The following is a 22,038-nucleotide window of genomic DNA, read 5'->3' on the forward strand; positions in this document are numbered from 1 at the left end:
CAAAAAAAAAAATCACTTTGGTATTAACTCTCTATTCCTTTTACTGTATGAAATATTGTTCTTAAAATAAAAATATTCTATAAAAAATCGAAATGAAAATGATCTGGATCTAAAGACAATTCTGCTTTATTCTACTGTTTTCATAACAATATACACTTCAGATAGGAAGGGAAATAACTTGACAAATTTGTACTCCCGTTTTCCTGCACCAGTCGTTAGGTTTGTTGTAATTTTTTTTTGAAAGATCATTGAGCAGACGATGAGCCATTGATTAGATGGTTCAGTGAATTATATCTCGAACGGTGTTAAAGCACTTTTTAAAATTAGATTACTTGACGCAATGTCAGTTTAGAACTAAAGCGAATCTAATTAGAAAAGTTGGAAAAACAGCCGGCAACTTCCCGGACTCTTACCTTACTTCAGCTCTTGGCCTTGCTTGTGCCTTGTTAGTGTTAAGAGTGTTAGTGTTAGGACTCAGTCAGGACTGTTGAGTTATTTTCACTTGACTCGTCGTGGTAAGAGTAAGAACCTATCTACCTGACAGCTTAGTTTGCAATTTTCTAACTTATCAATTTCTAGATATCTACATCATAACATAGAAGAAGAATCATAAGTAAAAGATAGATAGATTGTAATTTCTTTGTAAGTTTGTAAGCAACGTTACCTCTGTCAAAAATCGTAAGGAACGTTTCAGTCAGTGGTCACACTTGGTTTCATGTTCGACCCAGTTGACGCCATGGTGCGAAATGAAATGTTAGAATGAAAATATAGTTACAAAACTTTTCAAAAGCATGACTCGGGGATGAATTAAACTCTTTGTAATTGCATTACATCACTTCTACTTCTCACTTCTACTTCTACTTCTATTGCTTCATCAACATGGAACATGTTTTGTTTCCAACTGTTTATAACATTTGTAGAATCCATAGTTTGTTGTTATTTTGCTTTTGAAAAAAGCATTGAATGTGAATGAATGGCAGTAACATTCCTTATGCCAATGTAGCAGGCGATTGCAAAGAGATGAATAAAGTAATTCTCCTCTTTCACTTTCTCTTCATGTTATTTTACATTTAATTCATCAACATAGTATAGCGAATGAATAAATAACTTATTCTTTTCTTTTTGCCCTTTTATTCTTTCTTAGGGTTTACCATATTTTTGTGTTTAAAACAGGGGAGAAAAGCATTCCATCAGTATGCCAAGCTCAACTGAACTTTAAGATCCTTTTTGCAATTCAATAGCATAAATTCGATTTTGGCTTTGTGTAATTGTCATTTGAAAACAGTCTGCTACTACTACTGCTGTTCTGTGGTTTAGTAATGTATGACACTCACCTTCAGTTTGGAAGGTCCTGGGTTCAAGTCCCAAGCAGTACATAGTTCAGTCCTTGGAAAAGGCTCTTTACTCACATTCTTTCGCCATACTCAGGTGTAAAATGAGTGCCTGGTTGTTAACAGCATTGTCTCTGAACAAAATTGTAATATCGCCCAACAGACGCCATGTTTTGTTCTACATATTAAGTGCTGCTGTTGGCTAGGGACCCCTTGTAAAGCACTTTGACCACGTTTAGTGGATATTGTGCTATATAAAAGCTCAATTAAAATTTAAAAAAAAAATCTACTCCTATTACCATTGCTACTACTACAGACATGCCTACCATTCCGCATTTGACGGAATCATCCCGCAAAATAGCCCTTGATCCTACAATCCCGCAAAACAAATAATATTCCGCATTTCTGGTAATGACCACTGAGGATTTTATTATTATTATTATTATTATTATTATTATTATTATTATTATTATTATTATTATTATTATTATTATTATTATTATTATTATTACTATTATTATTATTTATTATTATCATCATCATCATCATGTATTATTATTACTATTATTATTATTATTATTATAATATCATCATTATTGTTATTACAGTCGACTCCGCTTAATCGCACATCCTCAGGAGTTCGGGTTAGTGTATCAATTTTATTAAGTGGAATGTGCGATTAAGTGGAGAAGCTAAAATTAGCATCTATGCACCAGCTTTCATGCACCATTCATGTAGGACCTGCCCCTCTGAGCTTTCAACGGGTTTGGGATTGTCATGTTCAAAATATGGCCTCATTAGAAAGGTTTTTTGTTTTGTTTTTTTTTTGTTTTTGGTGGTTTATTTATTTATTTTTTCTTTTCTTTTTCATGTTTCATCGACAACAAAATGTGACTTTATTGATTGCAAGAAAGATAATTCTCTATTCTTTGCAAGTTGTTTAAAAACCCTTGACTTCAATCTCACCAATGTTGGTAGATCATCTGTCAAGCATTCATCTTTGATAAAGTGGCATAGTTTGTCCAGCGTGTCAAGTTTTTCAGTGTTTGCCAGGGGTGGTGTGTCAGACTCTGATGACTCATCCCCATCTTCGTTATTCAAGAGTTGTCTTTTGTGGCTGAACAGATTCAGTAGCTGAAATATCAGTTCACCGCTGATGGTTATATTTCTGTCCATTATAACGAATCAATGAATCATAACTTTTAAATTTATTTTTTTAGATATCTTTTTTTTTTCTAATCAAGATGGAATCAAGATCTTGCGATTAAGCGGAGAAGGTGTGTGAATAAGCGGAGGAATTATATAGGGAAAAAAATCAGTTTTTAGGCAATGAGTAGCACATAATATTTTTCTGAATTTTTTTAAAGGGCAGTGGGGGGGGGGGGGGGGGGGGCAGCGTGGCTCAGTGGTACGGCCTTTGCTTCGTACCCAAAAGGTACTGAGTTCGATTACCCGCCTCGTTGCTTGGCCTTGAGCAAGTCAGCTCGCCCTAGCTCACTTTGCAGCACTGCACTGCGGCTGATGCCTGGGTTATTCCAGTCTTTCCTTGGGATAGACCCTAAAGACCCTTGGGGATGAATAAAGGGAATTTTATTTCATTTTATTTCATTTTATAAGGGGAGTGTGTGATTAACCAATGTGCGATTAAGCGAGTGAACTGTAATCTTCTTCTTCTTCTTCTTCTTCTTCTTCTTCTTCTTCTTCTTCTTCTTCTTCTTCTTCTTCTTCTTCTTCTTCTTCTTCTTCTTCTTCTTCTTCTTCTTCTTCTTCTTCTTATTTTATTATTATTTTGTGAAGAGCCTCAAAAGCCTAGTTTGTCAGAAGTTTCATCTTATCTACCATTTATGTGTTGATATAATTTATCTTCAGATGGTTATTAGATGGCCACTTTTGATGTATTTTTTTCTGATGATTTAGCGTATTTTGCATAGCCATGTGACCATATTTTTATGGTCGCGTTTTTATGCACCTCCGTTGGAGGTGTACAAAAACGCACCGTTTTTATGCACCTCCGTTGGCGGTGATGGTAAATTAATAAAAATGTTGCTGCTTACACGTCCATGAGGTTTAAATAGTTTTAGATTGTAGTTTAGCACGCTGCTTAGTGATTACCTATGAACGTTTATACAATGATAATAAATTAAAGAATAATAACAATAATTTAAAAAATCAAAAGTAAAAAAGAAACATGGCACACAAATACTGATATCAAATAAATAAATAATTTTAGAAAATTAAAATCGAAGTTTTTTAAAAACATGATAAAACGTTTTTGAAAAATAAACAAAAACAAACAAACAAAAAAAAAAAAAATGATGTCTTTCTCAATAAAGTAAACTTTAAAAAAAAAAGTTTACAATGGGAATCGAACCCAGTACTTCCAAGGTTGGAGTCTGACAGCTTGTCCACTGGGCTACGGAGCCACCGGACTGTTCATCACATTTAATAAGGTCTTTCTAAAACATTATTTTTCCTTCAATGCAACTTCTATATTCTGATTTTATATTTCGATTTTTTAAATTATTATTATTTTTATATAAATTTATTAACAAAAACATCCTACAGATGTCACAATATAACTTTCGCCATGTCCAAATACAGAAACACAATATCGCTAATGAAATTGGGTGGAATGCGCATGCGTGACGGAGGTGTATAAAAACGATCCGTTAAGATACACCGTCAACGGAGGTGCATAAAAACACTACGATATTTTATACGAGAGATGAATGTCATATTTTTCTCCTTGAATTTCAGTCTAGAGATTTTTTTAAGTATGTGAATTTTTGGGGGGATCCAAAGCATTGCCAATTGGACATTGATCCTAAATCTTAAGATTAATCTAGATGTAAACACACAGTAAAGGGAGGTAATTTAACAGTAGTGACTCAAAATTTTAAACAGCAGTAAAAAATCATGTATTCACCTTAATGACTTTTTTAAAAAAAGTAATATGATGGACAAGAAAAAATAATTAATATGATAACAAAATTATGGATCTTGAATATATTGGATTTAACTTGCTTTAGTAAATTTATTTTATTTGTTTCCAAAAAATAAAATAAATTGATTAAATGGTCATGAATTGGTCCACATGTTCCCCCCCCCCCCCCCAAATGTTAAATCTCCCTACATTTTTCCCACACAACTATAACTATTTTGATTTTAGGATGGTGGCCAGTCAACTTTATCTTTATCAACTTTAATTGAACACTTATTTAATTTTACTTATGTCATTCTAAACGTTGGTCGACGCACTTGAGAATGTCACCACATTAAGTGTTCCTTATATGAGTTTTTGGAAAGGGGATGTTGTTGATACGAACAGGGTAGGCATGTCTGCTACTGCTACAAATACTACTTACTACTACTATTTTTCATATGATAAATTCTATCGTTCTTATTTCAGTAACTCTAATCTAAACCATTTTTTGTGTGGAAAACCTTCAAGAGAGACTGTCAATTCACACTGGCGTCGCTTCAGGATATAGGATATCTTAACCTCAAAGACTCCCAATTTGTTGAGGACGTTTCTAGAGACATTACTCATTTCCAAGAAGCAAGGGATTCATATCGGTAACCAAAAAAAAAGAAAAAGAAAAGAATTGTGGTCATATTTGCAAGTTTCTCTATTTTCTCCGCTTATAATTGGTATGAATATTGTATGTAGGACTTAGTCAACCAAAAATATCACAATAAAAGTTGTGATAATAGAATGGTCATTCTAAGCCTCTGTCATTTTCTACTAGTGAATAAGTAGATCATATAAGCTTTCAATTTTTGAGTATAAGAGAGCAGACAAAAATATAATTATCGTTGTAATAATGATAGTAAGATACAGTTCAACCCGCTTATAATGATATTGTCAGGACTGCCAATTTGTGTAATTATAACAAAATGTCACTATGTCCAATAAATACATGAGATAAAGAAACAGGAAAGGTAAACTGCAAGGCAGTGCATACATAGTAACGAGAGGCAGTCAACTATGAGTTTGTAGTGTCCCTTAATAATGCTGTTTTAGAGGCTGGGAATTTTAAAAATGATTAGATGACTGACAAATCACCGGACTGACTTTCAGATGCACTCATTAGTAGGTCGACAGTATTCTCTGATTCATCAAATAGCCAGCATTTCCATTAGTTGTCTTCCATGGGTGCCACTGCAAAGGATCTCGGCCCTTGAAATGAGAAAATTAGACAATTTGGATTCCCACACTTATGTCGTTATATTAAATATTTCATTTTTAATAATATACTAGGAATAAACAGGACTTTGACATGATGTCGTTACAACCGTTGTTGCACTGTAACATCATCGTTGCCAGATGAGATCTCTGTACAAGAGGTATTTTCCAATTGATTTGATTGGCTTTTACATATTAAAAAAAAATTGTAACTTGTAAAATACCAATTTTGCTTTTTTACGACTATAGAAAATGAATTATCCAAATTTTAAAATGATTTTTATAAAACCATTATTTACAATATTTTGAAAATATGTGAATGTAATAGTTCTTAAAATCTGATGTCTGTTGTTCTTTTTTTTTTTTGTCATTAGAGTTCTGGTGTTCCCTCCTTTTGCAAGCTACCACCGTCTACTCATTCATAAGGTTGTAGAGTCAGACTTCTCAAATCTTATCACATTTTCTGTTGGAGAACAGTTTCATCGACGAACAGTCATAGCCTTTGTTGAAGCTTGTTATAGGTTTGTTTATTCAAATAATAGACAATTAGGTTGGAATTCATGCCCATTCTCTCTCCCTTATCACCTCACCCCCCCCCCTCCTCTCTCTCTCTTTACCTCTCTCTCTCTCTCTCTCTCTTTCTCTCTTTCTCTCTCTCTCTCTCTCTCTCTCTCTCTCTCTCTCCCTCCCTCTCTCCCTCTCTCTTTTTCTCTCTCCCTCTCATTATTTCTATATCTCCCATCATCACCTTGGTTTTGATAATATAAAGAAAATAATTTAGCTTTTCCTATTATGCAAAATGAGATCCATAGATTTCTTTTTAAAAAGTAGCCAGTTATATAGGTTGATTTATATTCGCCTCCTTGTAATAAAGAAGGACAATCATAATTAATCATTGGCATCATCATTATCATCATCATCATCATCATCATCATCATCATCATCATCATCATCATAAGTAGAAGTTGTAGTCACAGTAGTAGTAGTAGTAGTAGTAGTAGTAGTAGTAGTAGTAGTAGTAGTAGTCGTAGTAGCAGTAGTTGTAACAGCAGTTGTGGTATAGTAGTAGTAGTCGTAGTAGCAGTAGTTGTAACAGCAGTTGTGGTATAGTAGTAGTAGTTGTAGTGCGGCTATGTGGTATGACACTCGCCTTCAGATCAGAAGGTCTAAGGTTTGAGTCCCCAACTGAGTTGAGTCCTTGAAAAAAAGCTCTTTACTCACATTCTGTCATTGTACTCAGTTGTAAAGTAAGTGCCTGGTTGTTAATGGTGTTTTCTCTGTCAGAAAAATTGTAATATCGCTTAACAGGCGTCATGTCTCATCCTCCATGTGAAATGTTGTTGTTGGCAAGGGACGCCTTTTAAATTACTTTGAAGACGTTACCATCGCGCCACCTCCACTTGCACCTTGCCATCACTGCCAAAATTTTCCCCCTTAAGGTGTCTCTTAAGTCTTACTTGACTTACTTGACTTAGATGCCTTTCGCGTCTCGACCGAAAGATCGGGTCGCCTTGGCTGTTTCCAGTATTTCCTGTGTGAGGTGTCTCCAATATTGCCGGTCCTCTGCTAGGGTTCTCAGATTTTCAAGGTCCCCTGCCGTTATGAGACTAATGCTTTGTCCAAGTGTTGTGAGGTTTTTGTTTAGGATAACAGGGATTGTTGTGATCGGTCTTCCTCTGAAAAGGTTCCCGTGTTTTTGGAAATATCCCGACATGGCTTGGTTAGCTGGTATGTTTTTGTCCCTGCATAGTATGTGACCGAAAAGTTGCCATCGTTGTTGTAAAATGTCAAGGGAGATTGGTCTTTCTTTTGTGATCTTATAGAGTGATTCATTTGAGATCTTTTTTGGGTATTTGATGTCCAGTACCCTTCTTAGCTGTGTGCGATGGAAAGCATCCAGATGTTCTTCTTCGGATTTTTTCAACGCCCAAGTGCGACAGTTATCTAGAAGTACCGGTTTTACAAGAGCACGGTACAGTTTCAGTTTGGTTTTTCTCTTTATTTTGTCACCTCTAATCCATACATTGGTGAGTTTACTGAGTGCGGCGTTTGATAGCTGTTTTCTTCTTTGTACATCCTCGGTGTCTCCAATTAGTGAGCCGACTTTCTTTGTTCTTTTCCATTCCTCTTTGTTCCTCGATATTGTTGTAAATTCGGTTTTATTGGCATTGACTTGGAGGTTATATTTCATGAGGGTATTTTGTATGATGTCTATATTTGCTGGTGTTGATCCAATAAAATCTACATCATCTGCATAGGCGATTTCTCTAGGGATTGCATTCTCAATATGAGTCGTTGGTTTTGGAATGACTTTTCGAACTTCTTTCAGAGCGTGTTCTAAGTATATTGTGAACAGAATCGGGCTCAGACTATCTCCTTGTGGGGTCCCGATGTTACTTTCGAACTGCGTCTGTTTTGTGGCCCCGTATATCCTTGGTTGTATCTTTGTGTTGCTGAGGAGAAATCGGATTATTCGGAGCTCGTCTTCGTCTACTATGTCTGTTAGTATCTCCAAAAGTTTTCCTCTGTCTATCGTATCAAAGGCTATGGACATATCGATTCCGGTTATTGTTATGGATATGTTTTCTTTGAGTGCCTTTGCTGCCAACCATTTATGTGTCCATACAACGTCCGATGTGCTTCGGTCTTGGCGAAACCCGCTTTGGCTATGTGATAGATATTTTTCTATTTTCGGTCTAATTCTGTTGAGGACAATAGTTGACAGTGTTTTTCTTATGGTATTCAGTAATGTTATTGGGCGCAGGTTGTTTACGGGTCCTTTCGTTTTTCCTGGTTTTTGTATTGTAATTAGGACACCGCTGTTTATGTCCCAGTCTTTGTGTGTTGAGAATGTTTTGTTCATTATGTTTGCAATGCTCAGATCCAGGGAGAGGGTACCGCATTTCAGCAATTCAGCGGGAATTTCATCTTCGCCTGGGGATCTGTTATTGTTCTTAAGTCTTAAGAAAAGGAAAAAGTCACTTGGAGCTAAATCAGAACTGTAAAGGGGTTGTTCTATGACTTCAAGAAAACTTCCCCTTTCAATGAGATCATGCGTTTATGTGAGCATTCTCGATATCCAACAGGCACATACCTTTCTGTAACCTAGAATTTCTCGAACGATATATATCCTCCTCTTCCCTATGAAATTCCATGCCTTTGTGAAATGTCATATTGTTATATCCAGCGATTAGCTCAATTAAGTTTGTCAATTTCTTTGGTTGATTTGCTGCTGTTGATACACTTTGTGGATGACCATTGCGAGCATGGTCATTATTGTTGGGGGAGACAGCATCAGTTCCAGTAAAGCATATAACCCACCTTTGAAGTGTTCGAATACCCATGAGTCACCATAAACACATTTCAACTGTTTATGTATGTTTACGTGTGCACATCTGTCTGTAGTAAAGTACTCAGCCACAGCACGCTGTTTATTGCATAATTTTTTTGTGTGATTTTTTTTACTGACATGTTGGAGTAGGGGTTCTTTCAAATACGATAAACCGAAATCAAGAAATAGCAGCGAAACAAAATTTGGTGACCTAATAGAAGAATAAATAAATGTACAGTTTATACTGGTGAGTTAAATACAAGTGGAGATATTCAGTAGGCGTCAAGACTTGTCAGAAAAACCTAGTAGTAGTAGAAGTAGGAGCAGGATGAAAAGGTGGAGCAGTAGCAGTAGTAGGATGAGAAGAAGCAGCAGCAGTAATGGTATTGGCTGGAATGTTTATTATCATCATCATATGTATCTTCATACCTACTTGTTTGCTCTATTTAAACTTTTTCAAATAATTTCTAACAGGGGAGAAAAGGGAATTCAGCTATTGTCACAGCCAAAAGAAGATAGAACAAGACAAACAAAATCATCCAGCAAATGGCGTAACCTATCCAGCCAAGAACGTGTGGCCAACTGGGTCAGGTTGCGAGAAGTAAAGAACAGGAAGAGGGAGATTTGGAATACTCCAAAACTGTTTAATGTCAGTGACCTTGAACAGGATGATAGTGACATGAGTGTGGAGAATACCATTGGTGAAGGTGGGATGGATAGGTAATGAAACCCAGACCTTTCGAATCTTTTAGATTATGAATTGATTTATCAAAATACAAAAATTCAACCCTTATCAACCCCAGCCCTCTCATTATTCCCATTGTATAATATAAGAGGTTAATTAGGGGTCCACTTATTCAATGTCTCTTATATTATGGATAATTACTACAAGCAGATAATATCTTAATGTGACAAGACTGAAATAACAGATATTGTAGTATTTTGTAATATTCTTTAGTGAGCAAAATATTTTCTGCAGGTCGGAATATTTTACTAGATAAAAGTCACATTAATCAAATAGAAAAAAAAAGGGAACAGCATATTTCATACTGATATATATATATATATATATATATATATATATATATATATATATATATATATATATATATATATATATATACTTAATGGTCAGACATTATTATTGCATCACATTTTATTTTTTTATTTTTTTTTTTCTTAGATGGCATGTTCACTTTTTCCCTTCTTAAGTGTGATTTCTAATTCTGAAGTATTTCTTTTACATGGAACAATTATGGACACTTTCAAAATTTTACAGGACAAAATCTTAGGCAGATCTTAAAATGTTTTCATCATTTTAAAGCAAATGACAGTTGTATGGAGTTTAAAAAAATATAAATTGTCTATAATGATCTATACTTTCATTTTTTTCCTACAGAACAAAACCAAAGAAACAAGCAGCTGCTGTGTATGTGCCTCCATTTTTACGAGGCAAAAAAGGTGCTGGTGAGTCGCAAGAAAATGTGAATAATTCGCAATCATCTCAATTTGAAAAGCTGAGTTCCCATCCAGAGCAAAATAGTGGTGTTGTTCATACAGAAGAACAAGATGAGCCTAGGTCTAGGGGCAGAGGGAGAGGCAGGCGAAAACCTGAAATTCAGGTGTATGTTCCAAAAGCTATCAGGGAATCCAGACAGGAAGTTGATACAGATATACCAAGTGGCCTGATAAATCAACAGGAAATACAAAATTCCCATGGGAATGAGGATGTCAAAAACTTTGTCATTGAAGATCAAGAAACTAAAAATATGTATGATGACTATGACGAAGAGGATAGGGATGAACACATTTTACACAAATCTGAACAAGCCATTGAGGTACCATCTGGTGAGCAGTGCATGGCAGATCAAGAACAATATATGTCTATCACTGATGAGAGTGTTAATACATCTATGGCAACAGATATTCCATCCGTAGATTCTGATGATTGTGTACAAAATGCCTTAAATGTTGATTGTAGTGGAGCTAACAATGATGAAAGTAACTTAACATTTGAATTTTATGATCCAGCTGTCATTGCTTTCTTGCCATCTCCTAAACTTCCACAAGAGGCAGATCTTAATATATCTTCTAATGCCAATTTTAGTAATCCATTTTTCTCACAGGGACCAAGTAATCAACTTCAAGAGACTAATGGCCTAGGTTCTGATTCCCAAAATGTACATGTTATTGATAAGAATGTCTGTAGCTCTGATTTGACAGTTCCAGTATCAGTAGATACGAGTGAAAGAGCAGATGGAATGAATATTAGTGATGATGTTTCACAGAGACTAGAGCAAGATTCAAGTGTAAATGTTTTATCTGACGATGTTATTAATTCAGAAAAATCCAAAGTTTCCATTGAAAACGATAACGATGATTCTGTGTCCAGTAAGAAAAAAAGTAAATCTGAAACAAAGAAAAAGAAGACCAAGAAAAAACGTGACGAAAAGAGTGACAGTTCTGCTGGTGAGTTAGGGAAAGAGACAAAACCTAAAAGTAAAAGTAAGTTACGCAAATCTCCACCTGAAGAGGAAGAGAAAGAAAAATCTTCTGCTTTGAAACAGTCTCTGTCACCGAGGGTAGCTGCTGAAAAATCTGCAGACGATGGTGCGGACAATGATGACTCATGGGACGCTCTGTTTGACGATGATGGTGACTGTCTTGATGACTCAGTGCTTGCAGATGTAAGTTGACCATTTATTTTATTTATATATTTTGTGGTGTTGGTGGCCCAGCAGTGCAGTGTATTGTCTTGTAATAAATTCAACTATTTTATAATAATTGTTACCTCACCATACTTGTGTGTGAATGAATACCTGGTTAAAGATAGTAATGGATTTGTAAGAGTGCAAATATAATAATGTTGCCAATAAGTGACTTGTATTGTATGAGGTAGGAATTGTATTCCATATAGCATGCTGAATGAATAGATGAGGCACTGTGAGGGACATTAAGCACGGTGAATCTGTAGACAGCTGTAGAAATGTCTAATTTTTAAATTTGTTTATTTGAAAATTAAAAAAAAAAGATAAATAGCAAGGACTAAGACATTTTTTATTTTGGATGCATTCATTTGATCTTCCTTAATGATTTCTTTGAGATGAATAAAGATCTTCCTTTAATGATCAGTCATTGATTTAAAAAAAAAATATTATCAGACCTGTAAATCTTCCGACAATTGTTGGATTTCTGACAGTACGATTTTACTCGATAAATTCTGTTAAGTGCTGACATTAAAAAAGAAAAAAAATTTAAAGTAAACATAAAATTCGTCACCTCAAAAGACAGAACCAACAAAAATAAAATAAAATAAGAGTTTTGTTTCGTACCTAAAAAAAATCAGTTTTTATTCCATTTCGAGCACTGACTTTAAAAAAAAAGAAACTTTATTTGTCGCTTCAAAGACAAAACAAACTAGTCAGCTAGGTATATTACCATTCCATCTTGTCACCATCTGCATGCTCCGCTGGACGTATTCACCTCCTACTGCCTTCTATGCTACAGACGAGAGAGAGGGGTGAGTGTGTCCTATCTTGTCTCGAGTCGTCGAACACACGCATAGTCAGTAATCAACTAAAACACACAGCATGTGCCGGATCGTCGTTTCTCTCTATTTTGCTAATGATACACATATATTTTTCTGGTTGACTATCTCCGATCCTACGCTCTCTTTGTTTCCATTGCTTTCTTTGTTTCCGTTTGAAAGTCAACGGGAATGATGAATGTGAAATAAATATTTTTCCTTGAAAGACTGCTCTCAGCAGAAGTTTTCTGTCCTCACGACCATGATTATTAAAATTTTTCTCTTTTTCCTCCTTCACATACAACCGCACCTCTTCTTCTTCTTCTTCTTCTTCTTCTTCTTCTTCTTCTTCTTCTTCTTCTTCTTCTTCTTCTTCTTCTTCTTCTTCTTCTTCTTCTTCTTCTTCTTCTTCTTCTTCTTCTTCTTCTTCTTCTTCTTCTTCTTCTTCTTCTTCTTCTTCTTCTTCTTCTTCTTCTTCTTCTTCTTCTTCTTCTTCTTCTTCTTCTTCTTCTTCTTCTTCTTCTTCTCTCTTCTCTCTTCTTCTTCTTCTTCTTCTTCTTCTTCTTCTTCTTCTTCTTCTTCTTCTTTCTTCTTCTTCTTCTTCTTCTTCTTCTTCTTCTTCTTCTTCTTTCTTCTTCTTCTTCTTCTTCTTCTTCTTTCTTCTTCTTCTTCTTCTTCTTCTTCTTCTTCTTCTTCTTCTTCTTCTTCTTCTTCTTCTTCTTCTTCTTCTTCTTCTTCTTCTTCTTCTTCTTCTTCTTCTTCTTCTTCTTCTTCTTCTTCTTCTTCTTCTTCTTCTTCTTCTTCTTCTTCTTCTTCTTCTTCTTCTTCTTCTTCTTCTTCTTCTTCTTCTTCTTCTTCTTCTTCTTCTTCTTCTTCTTCTTCTCTTCTTCTTCTTCTTCTTCTTCTTCTTCTTCTTCTTCTTCTTCTTCTTCTTCTTCTTCTTCTCTTCTCTCTCTTCTTCTTCTTCTTCTTCTTCTTCTTCTTCTTCTTCTTCTTCTTCTTCTTCTTCTTCTTCTTCTTCTTCTTCTTCTTCTTCTTCTTCTTTTTTTGTAAGAATTAATCTAAATACTGTAAATGAAAGAATCAGCATAAAAAATTAACACAGGCAGGAGCGAAGAAGCAGCTTCTCATGTCAAGCACTAGAACATCCTTCAAAAAGGTAGGAATTTTTCTATTCCTTTCATTTTACAACTCAGATCTTGGACCAGAAATGTGTGCCCTCTCTCAAATTATTGGGATTTTTTTTTTGGTACCATAAAATAAGGACCTGCTTATTGTATTATAAATAAGTTGGGGAAAGTGATATGATTTGACCAGTCAATTGACATGTCATATATATGTTGTGTTTATTAATTAATCCATTATTTTTTCCCTGTTGGGCTATTTTCGCGTGTTCAAAAAGTTCTCACCAACCATTTACAGGCCTGTATTATGTATAACCCTTGACAATTACTACTCAAGAGAAGAAGAATGTATGTTTTTGAAAATTTTCAGTTCTTACAGTTTGTAAATAGAATTTTCGGGCATTGCAGTCTTCCTCAATATGCCAGTATAGCAGAAGGTTATCAGCAATTAAATAACATATTTGACTATGTCATCTGGCAATTTGATGTGACATAACCAATGCCCTATATTTCCTCAACCACGCCTCTTTGAGTTTACCCACTCAACAATGATTGAATTTCTGTATCTTTTGGGCAGAGCTAAACAGATACATCATTTTCACTTTTTCTCTCTCTACCTCTTTTTCTCTCCCTTGTTACAGATTACAGCTCATGTTGGGAAAGTAGAGATTGACAGACCCAAAATTGACTATTTGAATTACACACCTAAAGAGCCAGATGAGAATTATGAAGGTGATGGTCATTGTGATCATATTTCGTTTTGAAATTCAGTCTTATTACTTCATTTTGTAATTAATTAATGTTTTGGTTTATTTATTTATTTATTGTTTATGCATTCGTTTATCTATTGTAGACCTCAATTTGTGTTTATTTTTAGAATCTTGGAAATTGAATTTCCGCCCCTATATATTGGGTGAAAAGTTTTAAAATGTTAGAATTCTTATATTCCTTTTATTCAACACGAATGGCTAGCTACAAATAGGACATCCCTTCTAATCCATTGTGTGGCTATGTGGTATGCCACTCGCTTTCAGATCGGAAGGTCCTGGGTTCGAGTGCATAATTGAGTACTTGGAGAAGGCTCTTTACTCACATTCTCTCACTGTACTCAGGTGTAAAATGAGTACCTGGTGGTTAACAGCATTGTCTCTGTCCAAAAAAAATTGTAATATTGCCTAACAGGTATCATTTCCCATCCTAATGTTAAATGTTGCTGGTGGTCAGGGACCCATTGTAAAAGGCTTTGAGTACATTTAAAGGACATTGCGCTATATACAAGCTCATTTAAATTATTTTTTTATACGTGACTGACTTACTACAAATAGGGCATTATTACTGTGTATCCTGATTGGGCGTACAAAAGAAGGATTTTTACCCCTGTCCATTTGGATTTTATGTGAAGCATTACCGTTTTGATTGCCTTTTCTGTTTGCTGAAGAAGGGTTGTGAGCCTGAAACTTTCTGTGTCAAGTGTTTTGTTCTTTTTTGGAACTTCTGTTAATTTTTTTGGTTAATGCTTTTTACAGTCCATGCTTCTCTGAGCTTAAGATATACTAAAACTATTTTACTCTTGGGTCATGTTTGCAGTTTTCAACCATATCATTGAAATCTACAACTTCCCACCTGAGTTTGGGACTCATGACATCATTGGGGCCTTCAAAGACTTTCTGTAAGTATTCAAAAGTTAAAAAAAAAACCAACCAAAACAAAACAAAACAGAATTTCAAGATTCGACTTAGACATCACCTGTTTGTATTTTGTAAAAGCGATTAATGATGTTGATGAAGAAGGATTTATTGCAGAAGCTGCACGAATAGTAATAATATTATCCTTACTTAGTGCACAATAAGTTTTAAAAAATGTAGATTGAAGGTTCCTCTCCCCCCCCCCCCCCCCCCCCCCCCCCCCCCAAAAAAAAAAAAAAAAAGAAAAATTGAGCTTGATAGCATTTATAGAAAAATAAAGCTATAAATTGTCCTCAAGGGTTTATCCAAAAAAACAAAAACAAAATTGAGCTAGACATTATACCTAGGAAAAAAAACCTTATGATTGACGGTCTGTCCAGAAATAATTGCTAGATGGTATAATTAGATAAATTTGAGCTTGGTGTTGGATTCAGAAAAAGATTTTTGCTAGAGGGCAATAACAATTGCTTGGAGTGGATGTTATTCAATTGTAAAGTACTTTTTACCAAATCTACTAAATCTAACTACCCAATTACTGCAGGGTGTACAGAGAGGTCAGAACAAAATTCTTGATTCAACTGGGATTGGAACAGATCCCTTTGCTTGTGATTTTAGTTCTCCCTTCCTGTTGAGCTATCAGGACCCATTATGATGATCTAGGGGTTCGGTTAACTAATTTGTGGGGAGTTCATCTAACGTATGGACAATCCTTTATATCAAAACCCTCGTCAATTAAATTTATGTTTGTTTACACCTTGTTGCATGACCAGCTGTAAATTGGCAACTGGATCTAATTCAGATCAGTTGAAAGGTACTTTCTAAATAAATCAGTGATTAATCTGAAGGGAAGCAAATGTTTACCCAACCATTCAGAATATTGATTTTGAAATCTACTTCATTTTAATTGGATGGTAATGGACCCTACTCATACATCCTAACCGTTCATATATCACCTATTTATAGCAGGGTATTTAATTATTTTCTGACATTTTTATCTTTTAATATAAATTTCTTTCATCAGACCTCAAGGTTTTGACATTAAATGGGTAGATGACACACATGCCCTAGGTGTTTTCTCAAGTACCATTGCTGGTAAGATTTCAGGAGAGTTTGGAGGGAGGGGGAGTCAAAGTCAATAAGTAGAATTAAGGTCGACATTTATGTGGTTTATTTAAAGATCTTAAAGTTGTATAAAAATTAATGGAGGAGTGTTATTTACTTTTTGCGAGTATGAGGACACTTCTATGTTCCTTTTTAAAAAAAATTGTGTATTTCACTTGCTAAGCTGGTGTTTTCTTCAGCATCGGGTGTTGTTTGGCTGTCAAGATTTTTCTATACTTGGAAGGATTCTATCATACTAATATGATCGTTTATCAGTTATTGTTTCAACATATTTGCCAACATTAATAAAAACTATTCACTTCACAAAAAAAAGTGTATAGAAATGATTTCATCTGAATCCATAACATTAGAAGTTAACTGCTACATTGTGCGATTTCACCATAAGACTCACATTCTTTGTCAGTAATGCATTTTGAAAATATTCCTTATTCCTTTCCGTGAAAATGAATGTGTCCTGAAATGTGGCACTAGCACACATATTATATCAGTACATGACTTGATTTAAGCATGAATAAGATACCTGGTTAGTGGTGAATATTGTAAATGATGCCCGGCAGTTATCTTTTACTGATGAAATGGAAATTTTAGTTCCAAATAACCTGATGGAAGAATAAACGAAACAAAATATTGTTAAGTGCATTGAGCTTTAAAAATATTTATGGAATTGTGAATATATTAATGTTTTTAATTAATTTAATTTATTTATTGACTCGAAATGAAATTGAAGAAGTTTAGCGATAGGTCATGCTCTAAGGTATTTCTTTCATCCTCACCTTAATTGTATTTCATGACACAGCCAGGGAAGCCCTCAAGATATCTCATCCCATGTTGAAGATACGGCCCATGTCAGAGGCATCAAGACAGGGACTGAATAAAGCCAAAAGCTGTCAAGGTTTGTATTGCTTATCACCAGTCTGCTTCTATGTGTACAAGGGCATTTTGGCATTGTTAAATTTTTTTGATGGCTTGGATCAGATGAAAATACGAAAATATGCTCATATATCACAGGGGAGTCCTGTCAGCTCAGGTGAGCTCTTGATTTATAGTTAAACCAGGTTTGAATCCACTTGGAATTGAGTTACTCCCCTTCTTCCTCCTATTTACTCATCAGTATATAATAGGTCTAAGTTTATCCTTGCAGAAAGTATTTTTGATACACCAGCATTCTATTCGAGGGTAGAAAACGTTTTTAAAAAATCTGTTTAATGCTGTAGAAGTTTGGATAATGTGATCCTTATGTTCTGAATGGCTTCTTTTTTAGTTTGTTTAAATACAACTGTCACATTTGGCATTTGCATGGTTAGAATTAGACAGACAGTTATCAGTTTCAGTCTCCAACAATAAAAGCAACATTTTATATCATAACGCTATGATCTTAGCAAAACATTGATGTGAAATTTCATAGATTGGAATTAGACACTGACAGTTGTCAGGTTCGGTCCTCCTTAATAGAAGCAGCATCATCTATACTATATAATACTTTAGTTTGATTTAAAGTTTGATGAAAAATTTATCTATAGATAGTGTGTGCTTGGCTAAGAAACTCACAACATTGACATCCAGAAGTTTAATGGACCAACACACAAAACTACTTGTAACCTTAATAGTTTATAGTCTGGTTAATACAGTTAAGTGAGAATTACTCATAAACATGAATGGCAGAAAACAATAACAAAGGCCTGAATGACATCAACTTCGTTCTATCTATAGCTATTTCAAAAATTATTAGAATTTTACTATGTTCTTCAAAATATCCTTTAAGCAGACCTTGTTTTAGGGGCACATGATCTAACGGCTCTTAGTATAAGATTATCATCATCATTCTTCTCATTAACATAAAACACTGTTGTCAATTCACAGAGTTCCTCCAGCCATACAAGGAGAGACCCCAGACCACATCCATGGCAGCCAGACGTTTGGTGGCTGGAGCATTGGGTGTGGCACCAAGGATGTCCAAAGAGATGAGGGAACAAGAGAGGAATAAGCTCAAGGCTGCCAAAGGTTGGTTTCATCAAACTTGTTTGATTTGATTTTTAGAATCTTGCTTTACCATTGCTAAGCAGTTTTTCTTATAGAATACTTGCTAGCTGTCTAAAAAGAACAATATATGATACAGTTTTGGAATACTTTTTCTACTTAATATATAATGATCGGCCGTTTTTCCATAATGCCCCAAATGTCTGGAATTCACTCCTCGTAAGGTGTTTGTGTCAGACATGACATTGAAAAAGCATCCTAAATCACCTCCCATAATTTCTATCTATCCAAATTATGGTAATACCCTCAACACAAAGACAAAGTCACACTAATATCTAATGTCTATGGTCCTGATGTTGAAGTGAGCTATAAAATAAATGAAGTTGACATCACTCGGATCTTTTTTATTTTTTGACCGCTGGTGGGATGATGAGTTCTAACTACTTGCTCTCTCAATCATAATTTAAATATTTAAGATCACACATCATTTGTTTTTTTTTTGTTTGTTTGGGTACAATTGATGTGGTGGGCGGAATTGAGTATTTTGTAAAACATATATCATCAGTAAAAGCTGCAAGTGCCATAAAGCTTTTACATAAAAACAAGTCAAATCAATCGTTTCCCATAAAAGTTAAATTATGTCTTTTGTTTCATTAGAATCAAGGTTTTTTTTTTACAAAGCTCAGTGTGCTTCCCAATTATTCATATATTACCCCAACAGGTCACATGAAACACAATTTACACTTCACATCTGAGTTGAAGTAATTTACCAAAGGACACTAAAATGCAGTCATATTGTTTGTTGGAAGCAGAGACACCATTTCACTTTAGACTGTTCTTGAAAAATGTTGAATGTTGAATATATAATAGTGAAATCTTTACCATTTAAAAATTTTTATTTCTAATTCTAAATGGTGTATTCCAATATTTTTTAAGGCTTTGCATTTTTTTTTGTAACAGAGAAAAGAAAACAGGAAAAACAACAGAAAGTGGATATTTGGGATGGAAACTTTGGCAAGTGTGCCATGGATGATGTTTGAAAGCTAGCGTCGTGATTGATCTTATTCTTTGCAACTCAACAGAACTTGGGATTCAAAGTGTTTTGATTTAACAAGACCTCAAATTGATAGAAATAAATATATCTGATAGAAGATAAATGGAGTTAAGATACCTATTTATATTTAATGAGACTACAGTTATAAAGTACGGACGATCTTTAACTTCATTAACGGTGATGCAGTTGAGGTTGGAGTCACACCATTTCGGATTGATATATTTGTGCCCTGTTGTGTTCCCATTGTTGATTACACAACTAAAGCCCTTATTGGGTAATCTTTGACATTGAAAAAATTACATGCTCATGATTCTGCTCTGTTAGTGTGGAATAATAAAAATGGGTAAAACAGTAGAGCCAATTTTCTCTGATCACTTCTGCATCAGATTATTTTTAATGCTATTTTTAATCTGGTGATTTAAACAAAGATTTTTTTTTTTACACGTAAACAAATTTATTCAATATTTGAAGAAAAATGTTTTTGTTTTTTGTTTTTTTTTAAATATTTTCTTTTCTTTCGGACTTGACCCTTGGGTTTTATTTGATTTTTTAAAAAATCATATTTGGCAAAAGTTCACCATATTGTCGGCATATTCTCCATTTTAATCATAGATAAACCTGACTGGGCTCTCAACCATCTGCTTGAAAACTCTTCTTACTTTCACTTTCAACTTCCTCTGAATCTGAATCTCTCTCTCTCTCTCTCTCTCTCTCTCTCTCTCTCTCTCTCTCTCTCTCTCTCTCTCTTTTTCTCTCTTTCTTCTCCCTCTCTCTCTCTCTCTCTCTCTTTCTCTCTCTCTTTCTCTTTCTCTCTCTCTCTCTCTCTCTCTCTCTCTCTCTCTCTTTCTATGCTGTGTGTGTATGTGCTTGTGTATGTGTGTGTATTTGTGCAATTGAGTTTAATTGATGACTCTCAAAATTATTTGAGAAATAAGATCTTTTATTTTTATTGCAAACTCATAATGATTAGAATAGTTAGAATACAAGCATGTGTTTGATAATTTGAATGTAAGACGCTTAACAAAATAAATAATAATAAATAAATTCCCTTTATTCATCCACTAGTGGAAATTTTTTTCAAGAGTTTATTCCAAGGGAAGACTAGAATAACCCAGGTGTCAGCCGCAGTGTAGCGCTTCAAATTGAGTTTGAGCAAGGTGACTTACTCAAGGCTACACTGCGCAGCGGCGGATGATCGAACTCGGTACCCATCGGGTAAGAAGCAAAGACCGTTCTGATAAACCACGCTGCCCCCAACTGTTGTCCAATGGATAGAATGTATTGTTTGAACATGTAGTAAGTCCTAAGGCCCATGGAGCTGGAGTTTATCCTAGTTTCTATAGTCTATCGCAAAGTACCTTTCACCAGATCTAAAAGACCTAGCTATCAATCACTGCTGGGTGGTTAGCAGCTCAAAAATGAATCTCTGCTGCACCTGGGATCGTTTGCGGCTGCTTAGTGTATGAAACGTGTGCTCTAACAACCTGAACTGTTGGAACTCCCTTTCTGAGAGCATACTTTCGGGTTGTTTTTTTAGGGTTTTGAAAAATAAAAGATTTTTTTTTTGGTTTCATCTGAGGTTATTTTCATCACATAATTGAAATATGAGATTGTTTTAAAAAAAATATGTATCTATTAATTTGTAAAAAAGTGAAAATGTAACTATCTGCAGATGTGATGTCAAAACATACTTCAATACAGTAAAATTACTTTAAATCGAAAGAAGCTAAACCGAAAAATACCATTAACCACAAAGAGTTTAATAAATTGTACTAGTTTCTTTATTATCTTTGTACTAATTCTTACGATGAACCGAAATACTTCTAAGCAGGACTTTCTTTAAACCAAAACAACTTGAGAGCACCTTCCCTTTTTCTCTCTCTATTTTTCTTCAAAAATTTGGGAAGGTGGCCACATGTAATAATGCCCGGCGATATTAAACAAAGAGCCTAAGTATAAGATGAGGGTGTGGGGTGGGGGTGAGGGGTAGGCAAACACTTCAATCACTGCACTTGGGCTTGGCCAACACCTCAATGGCACAGACTGGAAAAGGAAGACAACGGGTGACTGGCAGGCGAAAAGGGAGGAAGGAGGAGGAGGTGGGGGTATAGAATCACGCAGGATACATGTTCTCGCTCGTTGTTTGATGCTTTGGCTGGATTTTCAACGCGACAATAAGGGGGGTTGGTGTAGACATCTTACCATTGACATGCCATTTCATTTCCCCTTTGTTTAAATTTGTGTGTGAGGAGGTGGAAGGAGGGGGGGGGGAGTGTATGTAATTAGGCCTTTGAACCTAATGGCATTTCAAAGAAAGAGGGGTGTGTAGTAAACAGCTTAGCATTGACACGCCTTTTCATTTCCATTTCACTTCACCTCTGAGTTGCTGCGCATCATTCATTATCAATTATCACACAAGACCTTTCGATCTTATTTTAGCCTTACCTTTTAATAAAAGATGTCTAAAAGAAAGCACTGTGCTTACACGTTGGAGTTTAAAATCAAAATACTATGTGAAGTTAATGAAAAAATGTTGAGCAAGACGGAGATATGTAAAAAACACGGCATCCTGAACTCAACTCTTTCAACAATTTTGAATGGAAAAACAAAACCCGCAAAAATAATTTTAAAACACACACAAAAAAAAAAAAAGAATTAAAGAAAAATTTTAAAAAATAAAAAAAATAAATGGTTACCAAGTT

The 22,038-nt window shown here is 34.9% G+C and overlaps 1 protein-coding gene across 2 annotated transcripts; it reads left to right on the plus strand.

Moving 5' to 3' along the window:
- The first annotated feature begins 169 nt into the window (after window positions 1–169).
- On the plus strand, window positions 170–22,002 carry LOC144964645 (uncharacterized). Of its 2 annotated transcripts, none has more exons than XM_078899135.1 (11): window positions 170–219; window positions 4,741–4,907; window positions 5,892–6,038; window positions 9,323–9,568; window positions 10,248–11,535; window positions 14,140–14,230; window positions 15,086–15,167; window positions 16,205–16,275; window positions 17,102–17,197; window positions 18,166–18,306; window positions 19,243–22,002. In XM_078899135.1, exons 4-11 carry the CDS (start codon window positions 9,528–9,530, stop codon window positions 19,320–19,322), a joined length of 1,890 nt encoding a protein of 629 aa, XP_078755261.1. In that variant the 5' UTR covers window positions 170–219; window positions 4,741–4,907; window positions 5,892–6,038; window positions 9,323–9,527; the 3' UTR covers window positions 19,323–22,002. The 2 variants fall into 2 exon arrangements, with proteins under 2 accessions (XP_078755261.1, XP_078755260.1); XM_078899134.1 differs by having other exon boundaries at window positions 192–515.
- The last annotated feature ends 36 nt before the right edge of the window (window positions 22,003–22,038 follow it).

Source organism: Berghia stephanieae, chromosome 2 (assembly GCF_034508935.2).
Source record: "Berghia stephanieae isolate SIO BIC M18660-M18661 chromosome 2, UCSD_Bste_1.3, whole genome shotgun sequence".
In the NCBI taxonomy this organism is placed as follows: Eukaryota; Metazoa; Mollusca; class Gastropoda; order Nudibranchia; family Aeolidiidae; genus Berghia; species Berghia stephanieae.